The 20604-nt window shown below is 45.6% G+C and overlaps 1 protein-coding gene across 17 annotated transcripts in view; it reads left to right on the forward strand.

Moving 5' to 3' along the window:
* Window positions 1-20604, forward strand: part of BRD4 (bromodomain containing 4) — a 248487-nt gene that overhangs the window by 118302 nt on the left and 109581 nt on the right. For 13 of the 17 annotated variants that reach the window (XM_038378569.2, XM_038378573.2, XM_038378575.2 and 10 more), the window contains 2 exons: window positions 5715-5852; window positions 9459-9594. In XM_038378569.2, the coding sequence (XP_038234497.1) occupies window positions 5715-5852; window positions 9459-9594 (274 nt within the window). Of the gene's footprint in view, window positions 1-5714; window positions 5853-9458; window positions 9595-10844; window positions 10973-18095; window positions 20011-20604 lie in introns of those variants that run through there. The other 4 variants (XM_043506259.1, XM_038378600.2, XM_043506263.1 and 1 more) reach the window with 4 other exon arrangements.

A 20604-nucleotide genomic window follows, 5' to 3' on the forward strand; every position in this document is an offset into this window, starting at 1 on the left:
TGGAGCAGGTCCTCAAGGAATCAATTCTGAAGCACTTAGAGGAGAGGAAAGTGATCAGGAATAGTCAGCATGGGATTCACCAAGAGCAAGTCATGCCTGACTCATGTAATTGCCTTCTATGACAAGATAACTGGCTCTGTGGATGAGGGGAAAGCAGTGGACGTGTTATTCCTTGACTTTAGCAAAGCTTTTGACACGGTCTCCCACACTATTCTTGCCAGCAAGTTAAAGAAGTATGGGCTGGATGAATGGACTATAAGGTGGATAGAAAGTTGTCGGGCTCAACGGGTAGTGATCAATGGCTCCATGTCTAGTTGGATGACCTCCTGAGGTCCCTTCCAACCCTGATATTCTATGCTGGACCACCCCCCACCCCCGGTTGTTGCTGCTCCTGCTGCAGCCCCTTGGGGGGGGCCTGCTCGCCCGCTCCCCAGAGGAGGGGATTGAGGAGGCTCCAGCCTCAGCCATTGCTACTGCTGCTGTGGACGCTACCACCATCACCACCTTCCTGCCTGCCCACCAGACAGCCTGCTGGAGCTGCTGTTGCTGCCTGGGAGCAGCTGGAGCCTCGAGGAGGAAGAAGGGGACCATCTGCTGCTGGGGGAGTGCACAGAGCCTCTGCAGACCACTGTGGAGGGGGCCTTCAAGGACTGTGTAACTTTCAAACTGTGCTTTTGTGGTGAGGCTCTTAACTGTGTGTCTGTGGGGACATAGGGGGTGTGGCGAGGAGCCTGCCCTCATGTCTATCTGTGTCCTGCCCCCACCACCACCATCGCAGCCCCCTCCATCACCCCCACTGCTTCTTACCATCTGCCTCAGGTCCTTCCTCTGGGACTCAGCTGCTCGCTTGGCTTGCCACGCCCTTTTGCCACCACTTGGGTCTGAAGCGGCAGCCAGCAACCACTGACTTTTTTTTGCAAGCGCACATGGGCGCATGTTGCCCCCCTCTGGACTGACACCCCCTCTTCCCTGCAGCAATCTCCCCCTCTCCCCTTGAAGCCCTTTGCTCCCCCGTTTTGCCCCAGCCTCTCAGCAGCTCCAGTTTGTTTGCCTACCCTGCCCTTTCCTCTCTGCAGTTTTGCTTGCTTGTTTACCATGCCCCCAGCCTCTGAAGCTAGCCCCTTGGTTTCCCTGTTCTACCTCCAGCCTGGCTGTTCCTCCCCCCCCCCCCCGCAGTTCCCCTGCCCTGACTAGTCCTTTGCTCTATGTGCCCATGCCCTCTCCTGTGTGCTTGTGCCCCTCCCCTGTTTCAGTATGAACCCTGGTATCACTGCGTCCCTCCCATGCTGTTATAACCCCCCATCTCCTAGTGCAGCTAGAGGAGCCGGAATCCCATTCAGTGTTAGACTGAACGTCCCCAAGTGCTTGGTAGCCCTCTCACTTCTGGCGCCCTCATCCCCTGCCTGCAGCCTAGTGGGGAGGAGTGGTCACCCTGTTTCCCCTTTCCCCTCCTCCCTCTGGTGTTTCTCCTCCATCCCTGCTCATTATGGTGGGGGACAAGGTGGGAGGGACCCCTCTGGCAGACCCCGCTACCCATCCTCCACCTGCCCCTCCCCCCCATCACCCTCTCTGGCTTCCACCTCAACTGCCACTGCTGAACCATCTGCTACCGCCTCCCTGGGGCACCAGCAGCAGTGGGCAATGGGGTGAACTCCACTGCTGCCACGTCTCTCGCCCCCTCCGATTCTGGGGGAGCCCCCCAGCCAGCGGGAAAGGCCAAGGCAAAAAAGGGTAAGGGCCCCACCAAAAAGGATAGGTCCTCTATGGTAGGGACTGCCCCTCTGCCGCGGCCCCGCCACTGACTGCGGCATCGCTCTGCTGGTGCCCCTCTCCTGGTCCCCAGGGCGTACTCAGGTGGCGGCGGCTCCCCTGCCTCCCCCTATGTCATCTCTCCTGGCTGCTGCCTCTGCTACCATCTCTGGGGTTCGGGGCCCCTTCCCCACCTTGACCAGGAAGCACGGCATCCGTTGCCTCCTAATGCCCGCCTTGCCCCATGTGGAGACCTACGTGCGGGCGTTGGCAAGGGTGGTGGTCTCCAAAATGTATGGGAAGATAGCCTTTTTCCTGGCATCAGAGGCCACCACCCAGGAGGTGGAGAAGGGCCTGGCGGTGGGAAGAGTATTCATCCCCCTGGAGCCACTGGAGAACCGAGGCGTTCGGTTGGTCCTTGCCTCCGTTCCTCCCTAATGCTGCCCTGTTACCTTGTCTCTCTATCCTGTGGAAACCCCTCTCCATAGTCAGCCCTCTCTCCCAGGGCTGCAAAGATCCTGCTCTCCGTCATGTTCTCTCGTTCCGCCGGCAGGTGCAGCTTCAACCACCACCGGTGGCGTGTGACGGAGAGGCGCTCGAGGGATCCTTTGTGATCCCCTACCAGGGGGCCCATACCGGGTGCATTACTCTATGGGGGAGGTCCGGTGCTACCTCTACCGGGCGATGGGGCACATCCGGAGGGACTGCCCATTGGCACGGCACAGAAGAGCATCTGGAACCTCCGAGCTCCAGCAGGGTGCCAGACCTCCAGGCTGCCCGTTGCCCGGAGCCGCTCCTCCTCCTCCTCCCAAGCCCACTACTGCTCCTGCTCATGTGCTGGGGCACCTCCCACAACGCGCCCAGATAAGTGGGAGGGCCCCGCCTCTGTTGCATGCACTCTGGCGGGGCCTGTGGAGGAGGGTGCACTGGGCATGGGAGAGGGCCCGCCCCAGGGGGAATCTTCCCTCCCCCATGCTGGCCCGCCACTGCCCCTGCCCCCTGGTCCAGCCCCTGTCCACCAGCCCACAGATGATGCCATGGAGGTCTGGGTCCAAGTGCAAGCAAAGTGGGGAGGCGGAAGGCTCGAGCTCTACTCCTCTCATGTGATGCAGAGGCCCCCTGAAAGACCAGGAAGGAGGCCACCGACACTGAGCCTTCTGCCTTTCCCCCAGCTGAATCCCACCCGCTGGAGCCAGCTGCGGATGACTTGGCAGCAATGGAGGGTTTCACTATCTCTCCTCCAGAGTCCCTCCTTGAGGGGGCCTCCGATGGAACCCCTCCATCTTCGCAGAGATCAAGGCCCTAGGTCTGACCCCAGTCACTCAGGGGGAGGATGACCCTCTGCCAGCGGACCTCGATCTGGGTGACCTCCACCTGCCCACTTCCTGGATCCCAACAGGACAACTATGCTGTACCCAACTGACCTGGTTCTATCACATTCTGTTGTACCACTACCTCTTCTTGAATGAGTAAAACAATGGAAAGTCAATACCTTTGTCCTGCTCTCTCAGGGTTGGTCCAGGCACCATCGTGCTCAGCTGGTGACTTTGGCTAAACTGAGGTAAAGTCTCAAACTGGTCCTGGTTTGTGGCATATCTGGACCCCTCTCCCGCCAGTACTTGTTCTCCTCCTTGCTGTTCAAGGCAGGATTCTCTGCCTTGGGCTCCTCAGCAGTATCCGGTGGTTGGTGGGGGTCTCTGCCAGGTATGTCATGCAGCTTGGTGTAAAGGCAACAGGTCTGGCCTTGTGGTATGCCTTCCATGATTCCTTCAGTTTCACACGTCATCGCTGCTGATCCCTGTTGTACCCCTTCATCTGCATCAGCTGTACAATCTTTTTGTACCTGTCCATATTTCTATGGCTGGTCCATAGCTGTGTCTGTACAGCCTCTTCTCCCCTCTGGCCCAGTGGATCCAATACCTCTTATCTACTCCAAGGAGGAAAGTGTCTAGTATACAGAGCCAGCATGGTTGGTTGGGCAGTTGCACACAACAAAGGAGAGCTTCTAGATGTGCTTACTGAGGCTGGCTATCAGCAGGGATCCTAGTTTTCTGTGATAACTCAAAATTCTCCGATGATAAAAACATAAAAATCTGGGGGGTTTTCTGTAATTAAAATGAAATGCTGAACTTCAGTTTCCTTAGCCATAATATATATAGGTGTCTGTTAAACACAATGTTTTACTGATATATTTACAATTTCTGGGCGGACAGACTAAGCCCTGTCCATTCTTCTGATTGGATAATGAAAAATTCCATTACTTTGGCTCCGGTCACAATTAGATTGGACAATCAGGGTTCCATGGTATACGTTTTTAAAAACTGTAAAAACTAAAGGTTCTCCATAAAAATGCAATGTTTTTCGGTGGCAAACGGATCCCTGGCATTTAAAAAAAAATATGTGGAGATTTTAAAGGATAAGGGAGTGTCTTCGGTCTTGATGGTTGGGCAGTGGAGTTCACAAATGTGACCAAGAGCAGTCACTGTTGGTCATTGTGTAGCAACTGCTGGAGGGTCGAAAACCTACCTATGCGAGGAGACTCGAAGAGCTTGCCTTCTTTAGCTTAACCAAAAGAAGACTGAAGGGAGATATGATTGCTCTCTATAAATACATCAGCGGGATAAATACCAGGGGGAGAGGGGAGTTATTTTAGCGCCAGTGTCAACACAAAAATGAATGGATGTAAACTGGCCATCATAAGTTTAAGCTCGAAATTAGGTGAAGGTTTCTAACCATAGAGGAGTTAAGTTCTGGAACAGCCTTCCAAGGGAAGCAGTGGGTGCAAAAACCTAACTGACTTGAAGACTGAGCTTGATAAGTTTACGGGGGGGGATGGGATAATGGGACTGCCTCCAATGGCATGTGGCCCATCTGTGACTGCAAGAAGCAAAAATCCACAGTGGCTGGAGATGGGACATTAGATGAGGAGGGCTCTGAGCTACTACAGAGAATTCTTTCCCAGGTATTTGCCTGGTCAATCATGCTCAGGGTCTAACTGATTGATTGCCATATTTGGGGTCAGGAAGGAATTTTCCCCTAGGTCAGAATGGCAGAGACCCCGGTAGTTTTCGCCTTCCTCTGCTGCATGGGTCACATGCAGGTTTAAACTAGTGTAAATAGTGAATTCTTTGTAACTTGAAGTCTTAAAACCATCATTTGAGGACTTCAGTAACTCAGCCAGAGGTTTGGGGTTTATTTCAGGAGTGGATGGGTAAGGTTCTGTGGCCTGCAATGTGCAGGAGGTCAGACTAGATGACCATGATCATTCCTTCTGACCTTAAAGTCTGAGTCTGTGACATATATCATGCAGCATCTACACTCACTGTCAACCTCAGTAGATCAACTGTGGCTCAGTGTAATTTAGGGAGGTGGTTTTACTGCATCACTGTAATGGGGCGCTTACGTTGACCAAAGACCATTTTATGCACAAACAGATCAACCCAAGATGATTTACATCAGCCTAAGTTACTGTAAAGTGATTGGTGGTGGCTGAGGCAAGAACTCTATGATAAATAGGAGTTCTGAGAATATAGTTTTCATGTGAAAGCTCCTCAGGGGTTTGGTTAGAGCTGTGGTGCCCAACCTTATATCACAGGAGGGCCACATAAACCTACACACAACTTTGTGTGGGCCAAACAGATTCTAAATACTTCCTTGTGTAAACTAAAATGATGTAAATATCATGACAAAACACTAATGAATCAGCCATTAGTATATTGTGTTGAAGCAGGGCATGGGCCTTGTGAATTCTAGTGGGCCATGTATGGCATCTGTGGGTCATAGATTGAGCGTCCCTGGGTTAGAGTAATCAGTAAAGTTCAGTGATTAGAAGTAAGAGCCATGGAAAAGCTTATCAAAGCTTTGCATTTATCCTGTTGTAGTACCGGTAAATATGCACTTTATGTACCAGCATTGTTGGATTTTTCCAGGTTCTAAACTGATATTTCTTTCTCTGATTTCCACAGGATTATTATAAGATTATTAAAACTCCTATGGACATGGGAACAATAAGGAAACGTTTGGAGAATAACTACTACTGGAATGCCCAAGAATGTATCCAGGACTTTAATACAATGTTTACAAATTGTTACATCTACAATAAGGTATTTGACTTTGGGTCTGCCAAGGGACTGTCCTGTAATCATTGCAGCACTTCAGAACTGCATGTGATTGGTTCAGATGTTACTTCTTATAACAATCCTTAAATGTAACTGAATCCAAATTAACAAACAGTTTCTTGAGAACTGTGAATACTAATAATTTGATAGCAGTTTAGGTCCCTTCTTGCCTTTATGCAATGAAAAGACAAGACAAACCTATCTTCCTGATATTCACTCAGATGAGTTAATAGTGGATATTGGCATTTAAATATCTATGGTAAGAGGCCAGAGACTGCTGGGGGTGAGGCTACATGCTTGGTGGTAGGAATGAGGTGAGAAGTAGAATGGTGAAATGAATCCTTTTACGCCCAGTTGTGTTTTTACTATGGCACTGTGAGATTCCCCCTTGCACAGTGTGCACAGTTCTGTATACCATTTTACTGGAGGGATATCAAGGAATTGAAAAAGATACAGAGAGCAGCAAGGATCTCTAGGGTGGCAGGGAATGGGGTGTTTATAATTGAAGATAGGTCAGAAAAAGAATTGATTTATGCTTCTAAAACTGAAGTAGGGGACATGGCTGAGTTGTGAAACTATGAGGTAGAGAGAAGATGGAGGCCACCAAACTGTTGGCGAAGGTAACAGTCTTAAGAACAAGGAGGCATGAACTGGATCTGGGACTAAGTGTTAAGAGAAACTTCCTTAGAGTGAGTTATTAACTTGTAGGTTCCATAGGCAGCGAAGAAGCTGTGTGACCCACACAGGATTTTGTTCATTTGTTCAAAGATCTGGTGTGATCCTCCCCACTACACTACACTTCACTTCCTCCTCTTGCTCTTAGTACACTCTCCTCCTCCTCCCTCATCATTGGCACCAAGGCTTCCTCCCTCCTCTTCTCTTCCTGCCCAAGTGTCCGATCCCCTCTTGTCTTCTAACCTCCTTTATATCTGCTTTCTCCCTTTTCTCACTCTTATCCTCTCTTTCATCACATTCCTTTTCCCTCACAATGCAAACATGTTTAGGCTTCCCTGTCTTCCCCTCAGACCATAGTCCAATCTCTCTCCTTACCTTCATCGCCAAACTCATGAAACATTCTATCTGCAACTGCTCTTGGGAGTTTTTCTTCCAGTTCTGTTCTTGACCCTCCAAACTGGCTTCTGCCCTCTGCACTCCACTGAAATTGCACACTAAAGTCTCTAATGATGTTTCCCTAGCTAAAACTCAGTTTCTGTACTCTATCCTCCTTGATCTCTCGGCAGCTTTAGACACCATCAGCCACTCCTTATGTCTTGAAATTTTGCCCTTTTTTTCATGATTCTGTCTTCTCATGGTTCTTCTTTCCTCTCAGACTGCTCATTTAGTAGTTTCTTCTGCTGTTGTCCCTCAAGGCTTCATCCTAGGGCTTTCTGTTTTTCTCCCTCAATCTCTCCATTCATCCAGTCTAGTATCTCAGACTGTTTTTCTGACATCTCTTTATGAAAATCCAGTCATCATCTTAACCTTAACATGGCCAAAACTCAGCTCTTGATCTTTCCTTTCAAGCCCTCCACGTTCCCCCTCCCTCCCAGTCACTCAGGCCCATAACCTGGGTGTTAGGTTGTGACTCTGCCCTGTCACTGGACCCACACATTCAGTCATGGGTGCTGGGTGGAGCCCCCCTCTGCGGAGGCTAACCCCTGGTCTCTCACACACCATAGACACCACCCCCCCGCCTGGTGGAGTCCCAGTCGGGCTGGCCAAAGCCCCGAGTCTCCACCCCCCCGGAGCCCTGGGCTGGCTGAAGCTGTGCCATGCCTCCCCCTCCCTGGACCCAACCCACCCAGGGGAAAAGCATGTTTGAAGATGACTTTTGATGTGCCCCATGCAAGTTCCGGAGCGGCTGAGGAGGTGGTATGTGCCTCCTCAGCCTCCCTGGAACCTGCCTGGGGCATAATAAAGCAAAAACTTTGCTGCCAAACCCTGCAACTGGGAGTCTGGCGGCCATGGCAGCCCGGGGGAGGTAGAGCCTCCCTGGTTTATTATACACTCTGCCCATGAATTCAGTTCTTTTTTTGTATATTGCTGTTTTCTTGCACATCTTTAAAATATGACCTCTGTCCACACAGCCAAAACCTTCACCCAAGCCCTCATCATTCATGTCTTGACAACTGCAGTCTCCCCTCTTCTGCCCTTAACTGCTGCTGACTGCTCTCATGAGGTCTATTCAGAATGCTGCTGCTAAAATGATCATCTTGGCTTGTTGCTCAGACCATATCGGCTCTTGCTGATTCCTCACATTGACACCTTCTTTACCTGTGCATCAGATACAAGTTTCTTGTCTTCATCTTTAAGGATGTTCCTAATTTAGCCCCACTCATACCATACTAATCTAGTAATTTTATCAGTATATTGACCCCTTCCTTCTCTCTGCTGGAATTCCCAGTCTTTGCTGCCCACCCAGTCAGCTTCTTCCTTAAGCAGTTCTATGCTTTCTCCCATAATTCCACTTATGAGTGGGTAAAATTTCCTGATAAAATCCAAAGAGTCACTGCCATATTTTCCTTCAGATCCCTCCTTAACACATACCTGCCATGCTGCCTATAAAATGCAGTCTGCTGATCATAGCACTAGCAGGTGACAAACTGGGATTATTCCACTTTCTATTTCTGTCTCCAGCTGAAAAAACAAATTACAGTGCAGCAACAAAGCTGTTCTTCACCATGCTCGTTTGTCTGTATGTTGTATTCATATCTCTCTACCCATCATCTGTTTGTGCTGTTTTTAGAATGTAAGCCCTTCAGTGCAAGGATAATGCATCTCTTTTCTCTTTGTTCAGCATAGTAGGGCCATAAGCCTTTAGATATGATCATAATATAAATACTACTACTACTACTCGTAATGTAAACATTTATAAAAAGAAAAGTCAGAGGAACCACATGGATGGGATCAGGAAGCATTAGAGCAGAGGGTGCCCAAAGTGTGGGGCATGCTCCCCTAAGGGGTGTGGATGACAGTCTTGGGGGGGCATGGCAGGGCGTGAGCCAGCACCCACAGGGGCAGAGAGAGTGTGCCAGTCAGCCCCTAACTGTCCCCAGCTCTGCTCTGGTCCAGTCCCTAGCTGCGTCCCCGGTTCCCAGCCCCATGTGTGTGCCTGGCCACAGCTCCATTCCAACCCAGGGTTGAGGCTCGGGGTAAGGCCGGGAGTGGAGCCACACCTGGCCGTGGGCCTGAATGCCAGCCCCCATCGCAGCCCAGCTGTGGCTCTGCTCCTGCCCCAGCCGTGGCCACAGCCTGAGTCCCCCTTATTGCTGTCCATGTCTCCCCCACGCCACGTCCCCACTCCCAGTGCGGGGGGTGGGGATGTACAGGGTTGGGGGGGCACGATCCTCAAAAGTTTGGGGGTCGCTGTATTAGCGTGCAAGATTGGGTGGGTGAAAGATGTATGATGTCTGTACTGGAATGGTTTTGTTGCATTTTCAATATTGGTTATGACTAAACTCAATATTAAAGGGAGAAAAAGACAGAGCAAAATCCTAAATGTGGCATTAATTTTCTAGGTTACAATCTCATATAAACCTTGCTTCGAAAGTGTGTACCAGGCCTAATTTATTTTATCTATCATTAATCCAGCCAGGGGATGACATAGTCTTAATGGCAGAAGCTCTAGAAAAGCTTTTTCTGCAGAAAATCTCTGAAATGACTGAGGAAGAAACGGAAATTGTAATAGTCCAGGCAAAAGGAAGAGGACGTGGGAGGAAGGAAGCAGGTAAAGTACTTGACTGACCACTCTTGAGTGCAGTTCTTGTTCTTGTTCAGGGATACCCTCTAGTGCCCACTGCAATTTGAATAAAATAGCAAAAAATGATCAACGACCCTCATGTAATCCTCAAACTACAAGTCACAACATACAATGCTTAATCTTAATTTCAGCGGTTTATCTACATTTGATATCTGAGCTATTGACAGCGAATGGTTATGGGCCACATTTTAGAACTCCCTTGACCATGTTTATCTTTGGGTACCCTGCTTATGCAGTAGAACCTACAAATATGTACACATTGTAATTAGCACAAGTAAATGGTTCTCTCCCTACTTTTCAGTGAAGTTTAAAAGGTGAGAACTATAGGAGTGAAATCTTATTACTGTCACTTCATTATATTTACTGAATATACTATAGTACATTGTGAAGGCCCATAAAAGTAAATTACAGTAGTCAAACAAGCAGAATACGTTGTATTATACCTTTTCCGTGAGCTTTACTGTGCTTTCTTGTAAAAGCTAATTTGCTTAATTAAGTCATCATGGCAAATAGCTGGTTCTACTGTAATTAGGAAGGGATTAGTAAGTGAAGGGAAACTGATTCTCAAAAGTCTAATGTTACTTGTGTGTTCGTTTTGGTGACACTTACATAACCCTTCAGGAATATTAAGGTTTGGATGTAACGTTGCGCCTAATGCAAAAAGCATCTGAAAACAGGTGCAACAAGCAGAATAATGTACTGAAGGCATTTTTGCACCTAAGAGTCATCCATATTGGTGACAGGTTTTAATTTTGATAAATCTGTCTACTGGGTGGGTTTTCCAAGATTGTGTATGTACAACATATTTTTATTGCATTTTGTAATAATCTGCCATCATTTGAAAGTGTGTTTGCTACCTTTGAGATGAAACGCTCTTCACTCGAGATAAATTCAGCTTTGTGTAGACAGCTTACATGAGGTCTGTGCCCCACTGAATTACTACTCATGCTCTATTTTGAGGGCTAAACTGATGCATTGGCTTTGTGTGGATCTTTGCAAGGTGGGGGTTTCAGCCTGAATGCTTTAGACTTTGTTTATTTAAAGGTGAACAATATCACATTGAAGGCTATTTAAAATTACTGTCAGTAAAACTATGCATGTAAACTTACGTTCAATATTTGTATTGTGTGCTTACATCTCAAGCCTATGCATTTTTAATAATTTAGGTTTTTTGAAGCTTGGTTCATAGATTCATAGATTCTAAGGCCAGAAGGGACCATTGTGATCTAGGACTGACCTCCTGTATATCACAGGCCATAGGACATCCCTAAATTAATTCAGATTTGAATAAGACCAATCCAACCTTGATTTAAAAATTTCCAGAGGGACTCCACAACAGCCCTTGGTAAGTGGTTCCAATGGTTAATTACGCTCACTGTTAAAATTTTGCGCTTTATTTCTAGTCTATCTAGCTTCAACTTCCAGCCATTGGACCGTGTTTTATTTTTCTCTACTAGTTTGAATAGCCCTCTCTCCAACTTCCATTCCCCAGGTAGATACTTGAAGATTGTGATCAAATCACTCTGTAACTTTCTCTTAGTTAAATAAACTGAGCTCCTTGTGCCTTTACCTATTCAGTTAGGTATATTTTCCAATCCTTTAATCATTCTTATGGCTCTTCTCTGAAGCCCCCAATATTTCACTGTCCTGGAATTGTGGACACCAGAACTGGATATGGGATTCCAATAGCAGTTGCAACAGTGCCAAATTCTGAGGTGATATTATATCATACTTTTTAAATTAAAAAAAATCAAGTTAATTTGACAAGATCTCTTTTAAATGAATCCTGTCTAATTGGCATTACCCTCCTTTACATTCTGTATTAATCAAGTCTCATAGCATCTGCTCCATTATTTTGCCCAGGCTGTGTCAATCTGAGAGGCCTATAGTTTCTTGAGTCATCCTGTGTATCCTTTCTAAATACTGGCACAACCTTAGCTTGCTTTCTTTCCTCTGTAACTGCTCCACTGTTCCAAGACTTACTGAAAACCATGTTGAGCGCAGCAAGCTCCTCAGCTTGCTCTTTTAAAACTCTTGGAGGCAAGTTACCCAGACCTGCTAATTTAAAAATGTCCGACTTCAGTAGCTGCTGTTTAATGTGCTTCTTAGTTACTGTTGGAACAGAAAGTGTTTCATCATCTTATGTTGTGAATTCATCTGCTTTTGGGAAAGAGCCAGAACAGAAATAAATGACACTTCTGCCATATTATTATTGACAGCTCTACCATTTCCATCGAGTAATGGACTAATAGCATTGTTGTGATTCCTTTTGTTCTTAATATAATTTAAAAACTTACTTTTATTGTTCTTAACTCTGCTGACCATAGATTTTTTTCTTTATATTTCTGCTTTCCTTATCTATTTTCTAGCTTCTAATTTATTGCGATTCAACTTACCCTCTTTTCATTTGCTTTTATGGAGAGATCTGTTTGTGTGTGTGTGTGTGTGTGTGTGTGTATATATATATGTATATATATGTGTGTATATATATGTATATATATGTGTGTATATATATGTGTGTATATATATGAGAATTATATAGAAGAATTATTTTTATAGTTGCTTTCACTTCCCCTTGGCTTGGCTGGTCTTTTATTCAGTGTCCTCAATTGTTAACCGTCTTTCTCAGTTGTGACTTTTCGGGCATCTAGTTAAAAGTTCTTATGCAGTTCCCAATTATCATTCACATTTTTATATGTAAATTTTCTTCCAGCTGATTGAACTGAGTTATCTTTGTGAAATTAGCCTTTTAAAACATTACTTATCTATATTACTGGCTTGGATATTATTAACAAATGCAATCAAATAATAATCACTTGCATCTCTGAATGTTTTAGTTCTGTGATTAATTCTTCATTTGTCAAGGTGAGGTCTAATATAGGTTTTCCCCCTTATTGGATGCATCATTTTTTAAGTTAGGAAATTGTCATTTATAGTTTTAAAAATTCAGAGGATGTTTTAATACTGGCAGCATGAGACCCTCCAGCATGTGTCATTCAAATTGAAGTCCTCCCCAAGTTATAGGTAGGTGTTTTAAGGATACAGCCATCCTGTTCTCCATTGTGATTTGGTGGTGTGTAGCAGCCACCAGCTAATACCCCATCTTGTGCCTTCATCTGTTAGAGAACATCGATCCATAAACTTTCAAGATCACTTGCTTTTCACCTGGAAGCAGGCAATGCTGGTTTTGACAGAGTGCCAATCCCAACCCCCTTTTGTCCACTTAGTCTTTCCTGAATAGCTTATTATAACCCTTAGTTCTAACATTCCAATCATGCTAATTTTCCCACTGGGTTTCAGCAATATGAACAAGTGAGATGATATGCTTGTAAATGAGTAATCCCAGTTCTGCTTTTTTATTACCCAGGCTCCTAGCATTGATGTATAGGTAATTATAGCATTTCTTCACTTCATATCCCTTTGTTTCTTGATTCTTTTTGTTTTCAACATCATTACTTCCCCATTTTCCTCTTCCCCTTTTGTTAGTTTAATGCCCACCTGACTAGCTAGTCTGTCCCTTAGAAGATTGGTTCCCATTCTCCTGAGATGAAGGCCATCCAAGCTATACATCCCCCTCTCTCCATAGAAGGTAGACTAGTGTTCCATAAAACATTGCTCTGCACCTGCTTAGTTCAGGCCCAAAGCTCTTGCTCAACAAATGTTTTTTTACATCTCTTGTATGCTGTATTTGAAAATAAGTTTTAATTAGCACCTTTGACCTTTGTGAGTTTCACCACAATCTTGCTAAAAGGTTACTCTTGTGACACCAGTATTATAGGATCTTGTGGACAAGATGGCTTACTGGTTTCTATCATCATTATAAGCGGATTTAACAATGACTTCACTGTGTAGTCACTAATCTTTGGTTTAACTATTAAATAAAATAGTCCATGTGATAAGCTGTGGAGGAGGGGAATGAAGCTTACTGCAGGTGTTGAGGAAGAACCTTTCTGCAAACAGTGTACTTGGACAGCTGTCTTCTGTGTTCAAGTTTCCAATAGGATAACATTCACTAGCTCACCCTTTGCTTGATCTTGCAGTGACATTATAATGTCATATTTGTGACATTAGTGTGTTGGCATCACTTCAGGGTTCCCTGATATCAATTCAGTGTTACATTTCCCCAAAGGGCACATCCACTGTATCTTCAAATAAGCCTCTCATTAGCCTACTGCGCCCACTACTAGTGGGAGAGTCAGGAATAGCCAAGAGGAGCGGAATCTGCCAGAAGACTCAAGGACTGAGCGTCTCTTTGAGCTGCATCTTGTAGTATACAAATCCTTCCTGCAATCTGGATATGTTCAGTTAGCTGCTGGTGACTGGGATATGCCACAGTACATGATTTTCACTGTTCTGAGTTTGTGATTATGAAGAATGGACTTTGTTTTATATGTTAATGTCTTTGGTTGTGATTAAAAAAAAGCTGTAACAGGACACTTTAGAGACAACCTGTAGAGATCAAATAGGGAGAGAGGCAGACTGTAAAAGAGGAAACACTCTTTATTTTTGTGTGTGCAGGTATTCCACAGCATGAAGTTCTCCAGGGTGTAGATTGGTTTCAGAGTAGCAGCCGTGTTAGTCTGTATTCGCAAAAAGAAAAGGAGTACTTGTGGCACCTTAGAGACTAACAAATTTATTAGAGCATAAGCTTTCGTGAGCTACAGCTCACTGATTGAGTCCCATACTACCAGAATCCCAAATGACTTATATTTTTAGCAAAGTAGTTGCAGCCAGCATAAGTCTTGAAAACATATATTCTTCTTCTAGGATATCCTTGTGGGTGTTCCACTTTAGATGTCTTGATGCCATGTGCTTGTAATCAGAGATTTGTGATAACAGTGCCTGATTGGGCCATGCATGTGCTGTAGCCATCGCACACGTCACCAAGAGGTTACATAGTGGTGTGCAGCCAACGCCCCAGTTCCTTCTCTACCACCTTTGCTTGAGTCTGAATGACCAGCAGCACCCTCTCTTACCTCAGATAAGCTTAATAGTTCATAGTTGTTCCTGATAGTGTTCACTTTGTTGTAGTTAGCTATCCTATCCCCTTGCCCTTTATATTTAATATTTTTACTTTAATTTTCCTTTTTTAAAAACTATCTATTTTTCCCCTTTCCTCTTTTACCCCAGCCTCCCTGTCAGGTACTCAGATATTGCCTTAAAAAAAAAAAAAAAAAGGGAGAAAGAACAGGGATAAACCCTGTTTTTCTTTCCAAGGACTTTTCTCTAAAGCATGCCCAGTGCACCTGGCTTTAAACTCTGCCTGGTTTGCAGACTTTCCATATTGGTCTCTGACGGCCACGCACAGTGTGTCCGCTGCCTTGGCAAGACTCACATTATCCAAAAGTGTCTGCACTGCAGAAAACTGACAGCCTGAACAAGGAAGGCCAGGGATCTCCAGTTGAAGCTCCTTATGATGAAGAAATCACTCAGACTGGCCTCCGACCCTGAGTCCAGAATGCCTCCTGGCCAACGGTCGCCAGAGGCAGCATCTGACAGGGGATCTGCTTCAACAGCGGCTGCTAAGGAGCCTGCTTCTAGAAAGGATACCAAAAAGCGGCCACGCTCATCCCCACACTGAGAATTGCCTAAACGAAAGCCATCTCCAAATGAAAAATCTGCCCCAGTACTGACAGCACCAAGAGCGTTGGACCATGAGGCACCGGGAACGTCTGGTACTGAGACTTACCAAGGAGATAAAGACCCTGTGAGGGCAAGCTCTAATGGAGGTTCACACAGTAAAGTCAAGCCTCCCAGCTCGGCACTTATGCAGCAGAAGAAAACCTCTGCACCGAGTAGTACAATGGTGCCACCTGCTGTACCTGTGCAGCACAGCTCTAAGTCATTGGCACCAACAGCTTCAGCTCTTATTTCTGGTCAGTGCATGATGCCATGCCCGGCACCGAGCATCGTGGTTCCGTAGCAATTCATGAGGCGTGCGGATCTGATAGTGGCCTCCATGCTTGAATCTCCTCTACTCGGTACAGACATTACCCCATCTAGACCAGGACCAAGCCTGTTAACCACTCCCTGTGGATCAGCCCCTCCTGTCTCCAGTGATGAGGCAGAAGAGGATGAGGCAGTAATATACACTTCTCACCTAACCCTCATCACCAAATATCTACAGACGTGCGGGGCTGGTATGGTCAACCATGGGCACTGCCCTCTATACCATTCCCACCCAATTGGCCATACTTGGATCCATGGTAATGTATAGGGCCCAAAACCTCAGGCCCCTAGCCTGTCTAGGTCCAGAGCAGCACGGTCCCCTTCGCCAACTGTCCCAGCATCCTCAGAGACACAAGAGGAAGAGACGGAGGAGCTTGAGGACACAACTGAAGGTGACACTTTGCTGCCCCCTCACATCTCATCTTTGGCACTGGACAAAATGAACCCCCCCCGGGATGATTTCATATCTTTTCAAGACCTCCTCAAAAGGGTAGTTGAATCCCTGGACATTTCACTAGCACAACTACCAGAGACTCAACACAAGCTCACGGACATACTCCAGGCATCCCCAGCAGCAAAGATAGCCCAGCCAATTCATGATATCAGGGAGCCTGCAAAAATAATCTGGCAGACACCTGCTACAGCCCCTCCCTCATGTAAGAGGTCTGATAAAAAAGTATTACATGCTAGCAAAAGGGGCCGAGTTTTTATTCACCTACCCCTCACTAAACTCTCTGGTGGTGGGTACAGTCTACTAAGGGGGAAAACAACACCAGTCCGGAACGACCCCATATGATAAGGATTGGAAAGACTAGATCTCTTCGGTTGGAAAGCCTACTCTGCCATAGTCCAGTTCCACACAGCCAATTATGCGGCCCTACTGGCAAAACGCACACACAATCTGTTTGCTAAAATGTCAGAATTTATTGAAATTGTACCTGATGACAAAAAAGAGCAATATAAGGCAAACATTTCTGAGGGGTGTCTCATCGCCAGGATGGCTCTACAGGCCTCTCTTGACTCTGCAGACACAGCAGCACAGTCCATCACTACATCCATGGTCATGAGCCGGGCATCCTGGCTCCATCTTTTCAGGTTCCCAAGGGAGGTCCAAGCAACTGTTGAGGACTTACCCATTGAAGATCAAAACTTATTCACAGACAAAACCAATGTGTCTCTGCAAGGACGACCTTAAAAACCCTGGATATCTATGTACCTGCAAATAAAAAGAAACAGCAGGTTTTGCAACCAGAGATTCCAGTCTTTGCCATACTTCCACCGACAAAGACAGTATGACCAACGGCATAAACAAAAACAGAACAGACGTCGGCAGAACCAAGATCAACCTTTGACGTCTCAACCATCCACCTCCAGACCGTCGTTTTGAAGGTGTGATCGAAGGCATGAGACCTCCACACTCTCTGATTCCAAAACCAGATATGGTGACCCGCCCACTCGGAGATCATCTGTCACAATGCTACCCTGTCTGGAACACCATCATGACAGACAAATGTGTTTTAGGGATTATCCAGAAGTACTACTCCATCCTCTTTATTTCTGTCCCACCTACCCATCCCTCTTCACCGTCCCTCTTCAGGGACCCCTCTCACAAGCACCTGTTGTAAAAGGAAATAAACCACCTCATACAATTAGGTGCCGTGGAACCCATACCATCAGAACACGGGGAGAGGTTTTTATTACCATTACTTTCTAATTCGGAAAAAGACTGTCAGGTGGGAACCCAGCCTAGATTTATGAAAACTCAAATTTGTGAGAACACGATGTTTCAAAATGGTGAGTCTAACCACAATAATTCTGACATTGGAGAAAGACTGGCTCTTGGCCCTCAACCTCCGTATTATCATTCATCCGACACTCGGAAGATTCCTGAGATTCACCGTGGGGAAACAGCATTTCCAATACAGAGTACTACCCTTTGGCCTTTCCACTGCCCCAAGAGTTTTTTCCGAGGTTCTCATTGTCATTGCAGCTCACCTCCACAGACAAGGAGTGATGATATTTCTGTTCTTAGAAGACTTCCTGATAAGGGCCCCAGTGCAGCAAGAGCAGTACACGCCACACAGAGCACGATAAACCTGTTCACAGACCTAGGGTTGCACATAAATGTACAAAAGTCCACACTGGTTCCTGTCCAAAGATTGCAGCTCATAGAAGCCTACCTCGATTGTCTCACAGCAACAGCAGTGTTACCCCAACAATGCTTCCTCACTCTAGTTGACCTAAGTTCAACGTGATGAACAGCCCACAAACATCTGCCAGAACATGCTTACAACTGTTGGGGCACATGTTGGCAATAATGTTTGTTGTAAAACATGCCAGACTCCACATGAGATGCTTACAGGCCTGGCTTTGACCAGTGTGTATACTGCCTGGACGCTCTCTCAACAGATGCCTCACAGTGCCACGCAGGGTAAAATACTCGCTAACATGGTGGACACAACCACAAAACATCTGCTCAGGAGTTCCTCTCCAACAAAAAGCTCCAACCATGACAATCACGACAGACGCTTCCCTGGTTGGTAAGGGGGCACATCTGCACAACAATATGATCCAAGGCCACTTGTCCCCAGCGGATTCTAGCCTGCACATAAACTTATTGGAGCTAAGGGCAGTCCGAAATGCATGCGAGTACTTTCTCCCTTTAATCAAGAACAATGCCATCAAGATCCTTACGGACAATATAGCGTGCATGTTCTATATAAATTGCCAAGGGGATCATACTCCCTATGTATCTGTATTTCCTAGCTTTTTAGTCTGAGGGTTTTGTGTTTCAGTGATGAGGCTACTGTAAATTGGCTTGCCAAGCTCCGCATCCAATAAGAAGAATGGTTTGGTTAGTGATGGTTCTACTTGAGACATCTTAACTGTTACACAATGCCACACTTTTGTGTTGGAATTGTAGCTATCATTTATAAGTGGCTAAATTTGACCACAGCTTTTTTCCTCAATAAATTGAATCTGTGGACACATCCCTGCTTACTGAAGTCATGCACGTAGACCTGCTTATGCTGCTGCATGTCCTGCTAAAGACTTTCCAGTGCCTTGCTGAAAGAGCAATACTGGGAAATAGCATCCAAAATATAGATACAGTAGAACTTCAGAGTTAGGAACACCTCGGGAATGGAGGTGGTTCGGAACTCTGAACAAAGCATTATGGTGGTTCTTTCAAAAGTTTACAAATGAACATTAAGTTAATACAGCTTTGAAACTTTATTATGCAGAAGAAAAATGCTGTTTGTAAATGAAAGAAACAGAGAAACGGTTTCCTTACCTTTGTCAAATCTTTTTTTTAAACTTTCCCTTTTTTAGTAGTTTACATTTAACACAGTGCTTTACTGTATTTTCCTTTTTTGGTCTCTGCTACTGCCTGAATGGGGTGTGTGGGTGAATGGTGTGTTCATAACTCTGAGGTTCTACTGTATTTGCTGGCCTACACTGTGATCTCTTAATTTCAGGTTGCTATCCTAGTTAGAACTTCTGCAAGCTAAAAATCAGTCATTTTTTGCTCATGATTAGGTTTTGTTAGTGATTGGGCGAATGGATGTTCCCAAAATAGTATGCAAGTTAAAATGTCAGGAAGTCCCTGTCAGAATGATAGGTGCTCCTTTTCCTGGAATTTGCAAATATAAAAATAGAACTGTTGCTAACGGACACAATGAAGAATATGTGGTGTCTGCCAGGAGGGTACTCCTGTAATGCCTGCTGGCCTGCAGTAGGTGGGTAGCTTCTTCTGAGAAAGACATGAGATTACTGTGCTGGAAAACCTCACCTTGCAAGCACTGTCAGAAGGAGGCAATGCTTCTGGTTGACACCAGGTATGGTACCAAGTATCAAAGAGGTAGCTATGTTAGTCTGTATCCACAAAAACAATGAGGAGTCCAGTGGCACCTTAAAGACTAATATTTATTTGGGCATAAGCTTTCGTGGGTAAAAAAAAAAAACCCAGAAGAAGTTGGTTTTTTAACCCATGAAAGCTTATGCCCAAATAAATCTGTTAGTCTTTAAAGTGCCACCAAATATGGTGGAATTCCTTAATTACTTACGGGCATGACTTTCAAAATACCTTTCCCATCCTTTAATGTGGAAACCCTATGTTCGCAGGTACCTGGCTTTTGCACAGGTATCTGCGGTTCTTTTCACATTTCACGTTAAAAGTTGCCTCATGGGAGTTCCTGCTAGCCAGCAAAACTGATGATCTTTCTCTGAGTATTGCAGATGTGTTGAGGTGATTGCTTATTTCCACTGAATAGCAACCCCTGTTGTTAATTGATGGGTATTAACTGCTTCTCAAGGAAGTTCTGCTCACTGCAGTACCACAAGCCTGGTAATTGTAAAGTGTAGTCATGCAAATAGCCAGAAAAAGATAAGCAGGCAGGGGAAGGGAGAGTAGACTCTCTCACCCTTTCTCCCCAGGTTTCAGAGTAGCAGCCGTGTTAGTCTGTATTCGCAAAAAGAAAAGGAGTACTTGTGGCACCTTAGAGACAAACAAATTGATTAGAGCATAAGCTTTCGTGAGCTACAGCTCACTTCATCGGATGCATTTGGTAGAAAAAACAGAGGAGAGATTTATATACACACACACAGAGAACATGAAACAATGGGTTTATCATACACACTGTAAGGAGAGTGATCACTTAAGATAAGCCATCACCAGCAGCGGGGGGGGGAAAGGAGGAAAACCTTTCATGGTGACAAGCAAGGTAGGCTAATTCCAGCAGTTAACAAGAATATCAGAGGAACAGTGGGGGGGTGGGGTGGGAGGGAGAAATACCATGGGGAAATAGTTTTACTTTGTGTAATGACTCATCCATTCCCAGTCTCTATTCAAGCCTAAGTTAATTGTATCCAGTTTGCAAATTAATTCCAATTCAGCAGTCTCTCGTTGGAGTCTGTTTTTGAAGCTTTTTTGTTGAAGTATAGCCACTCTTAGGTCTGTGATGGAGTGACCAGAGAGATTGAAGTGTTCTCCAACTGGTTTTTGAAAGTTATAATTCTTGACGTCTGATT

This window comes from Dermochelys coriacea, chromosome 20 (genome assembly GCF_009764565.3).
Source record: "Dermochelys coriacea isolate rDerCor1 chromosome 20, rDerCor1.pri.v4, whole genome shotgun sequence".
In the NCBI taxonomy this organism is placed as follows: domain Eukaryota; kingdom Metazoa; phylum Chordata; order Testudines; family Dermochelyidae; genus Dermochelys; species Dermochelys coriacea.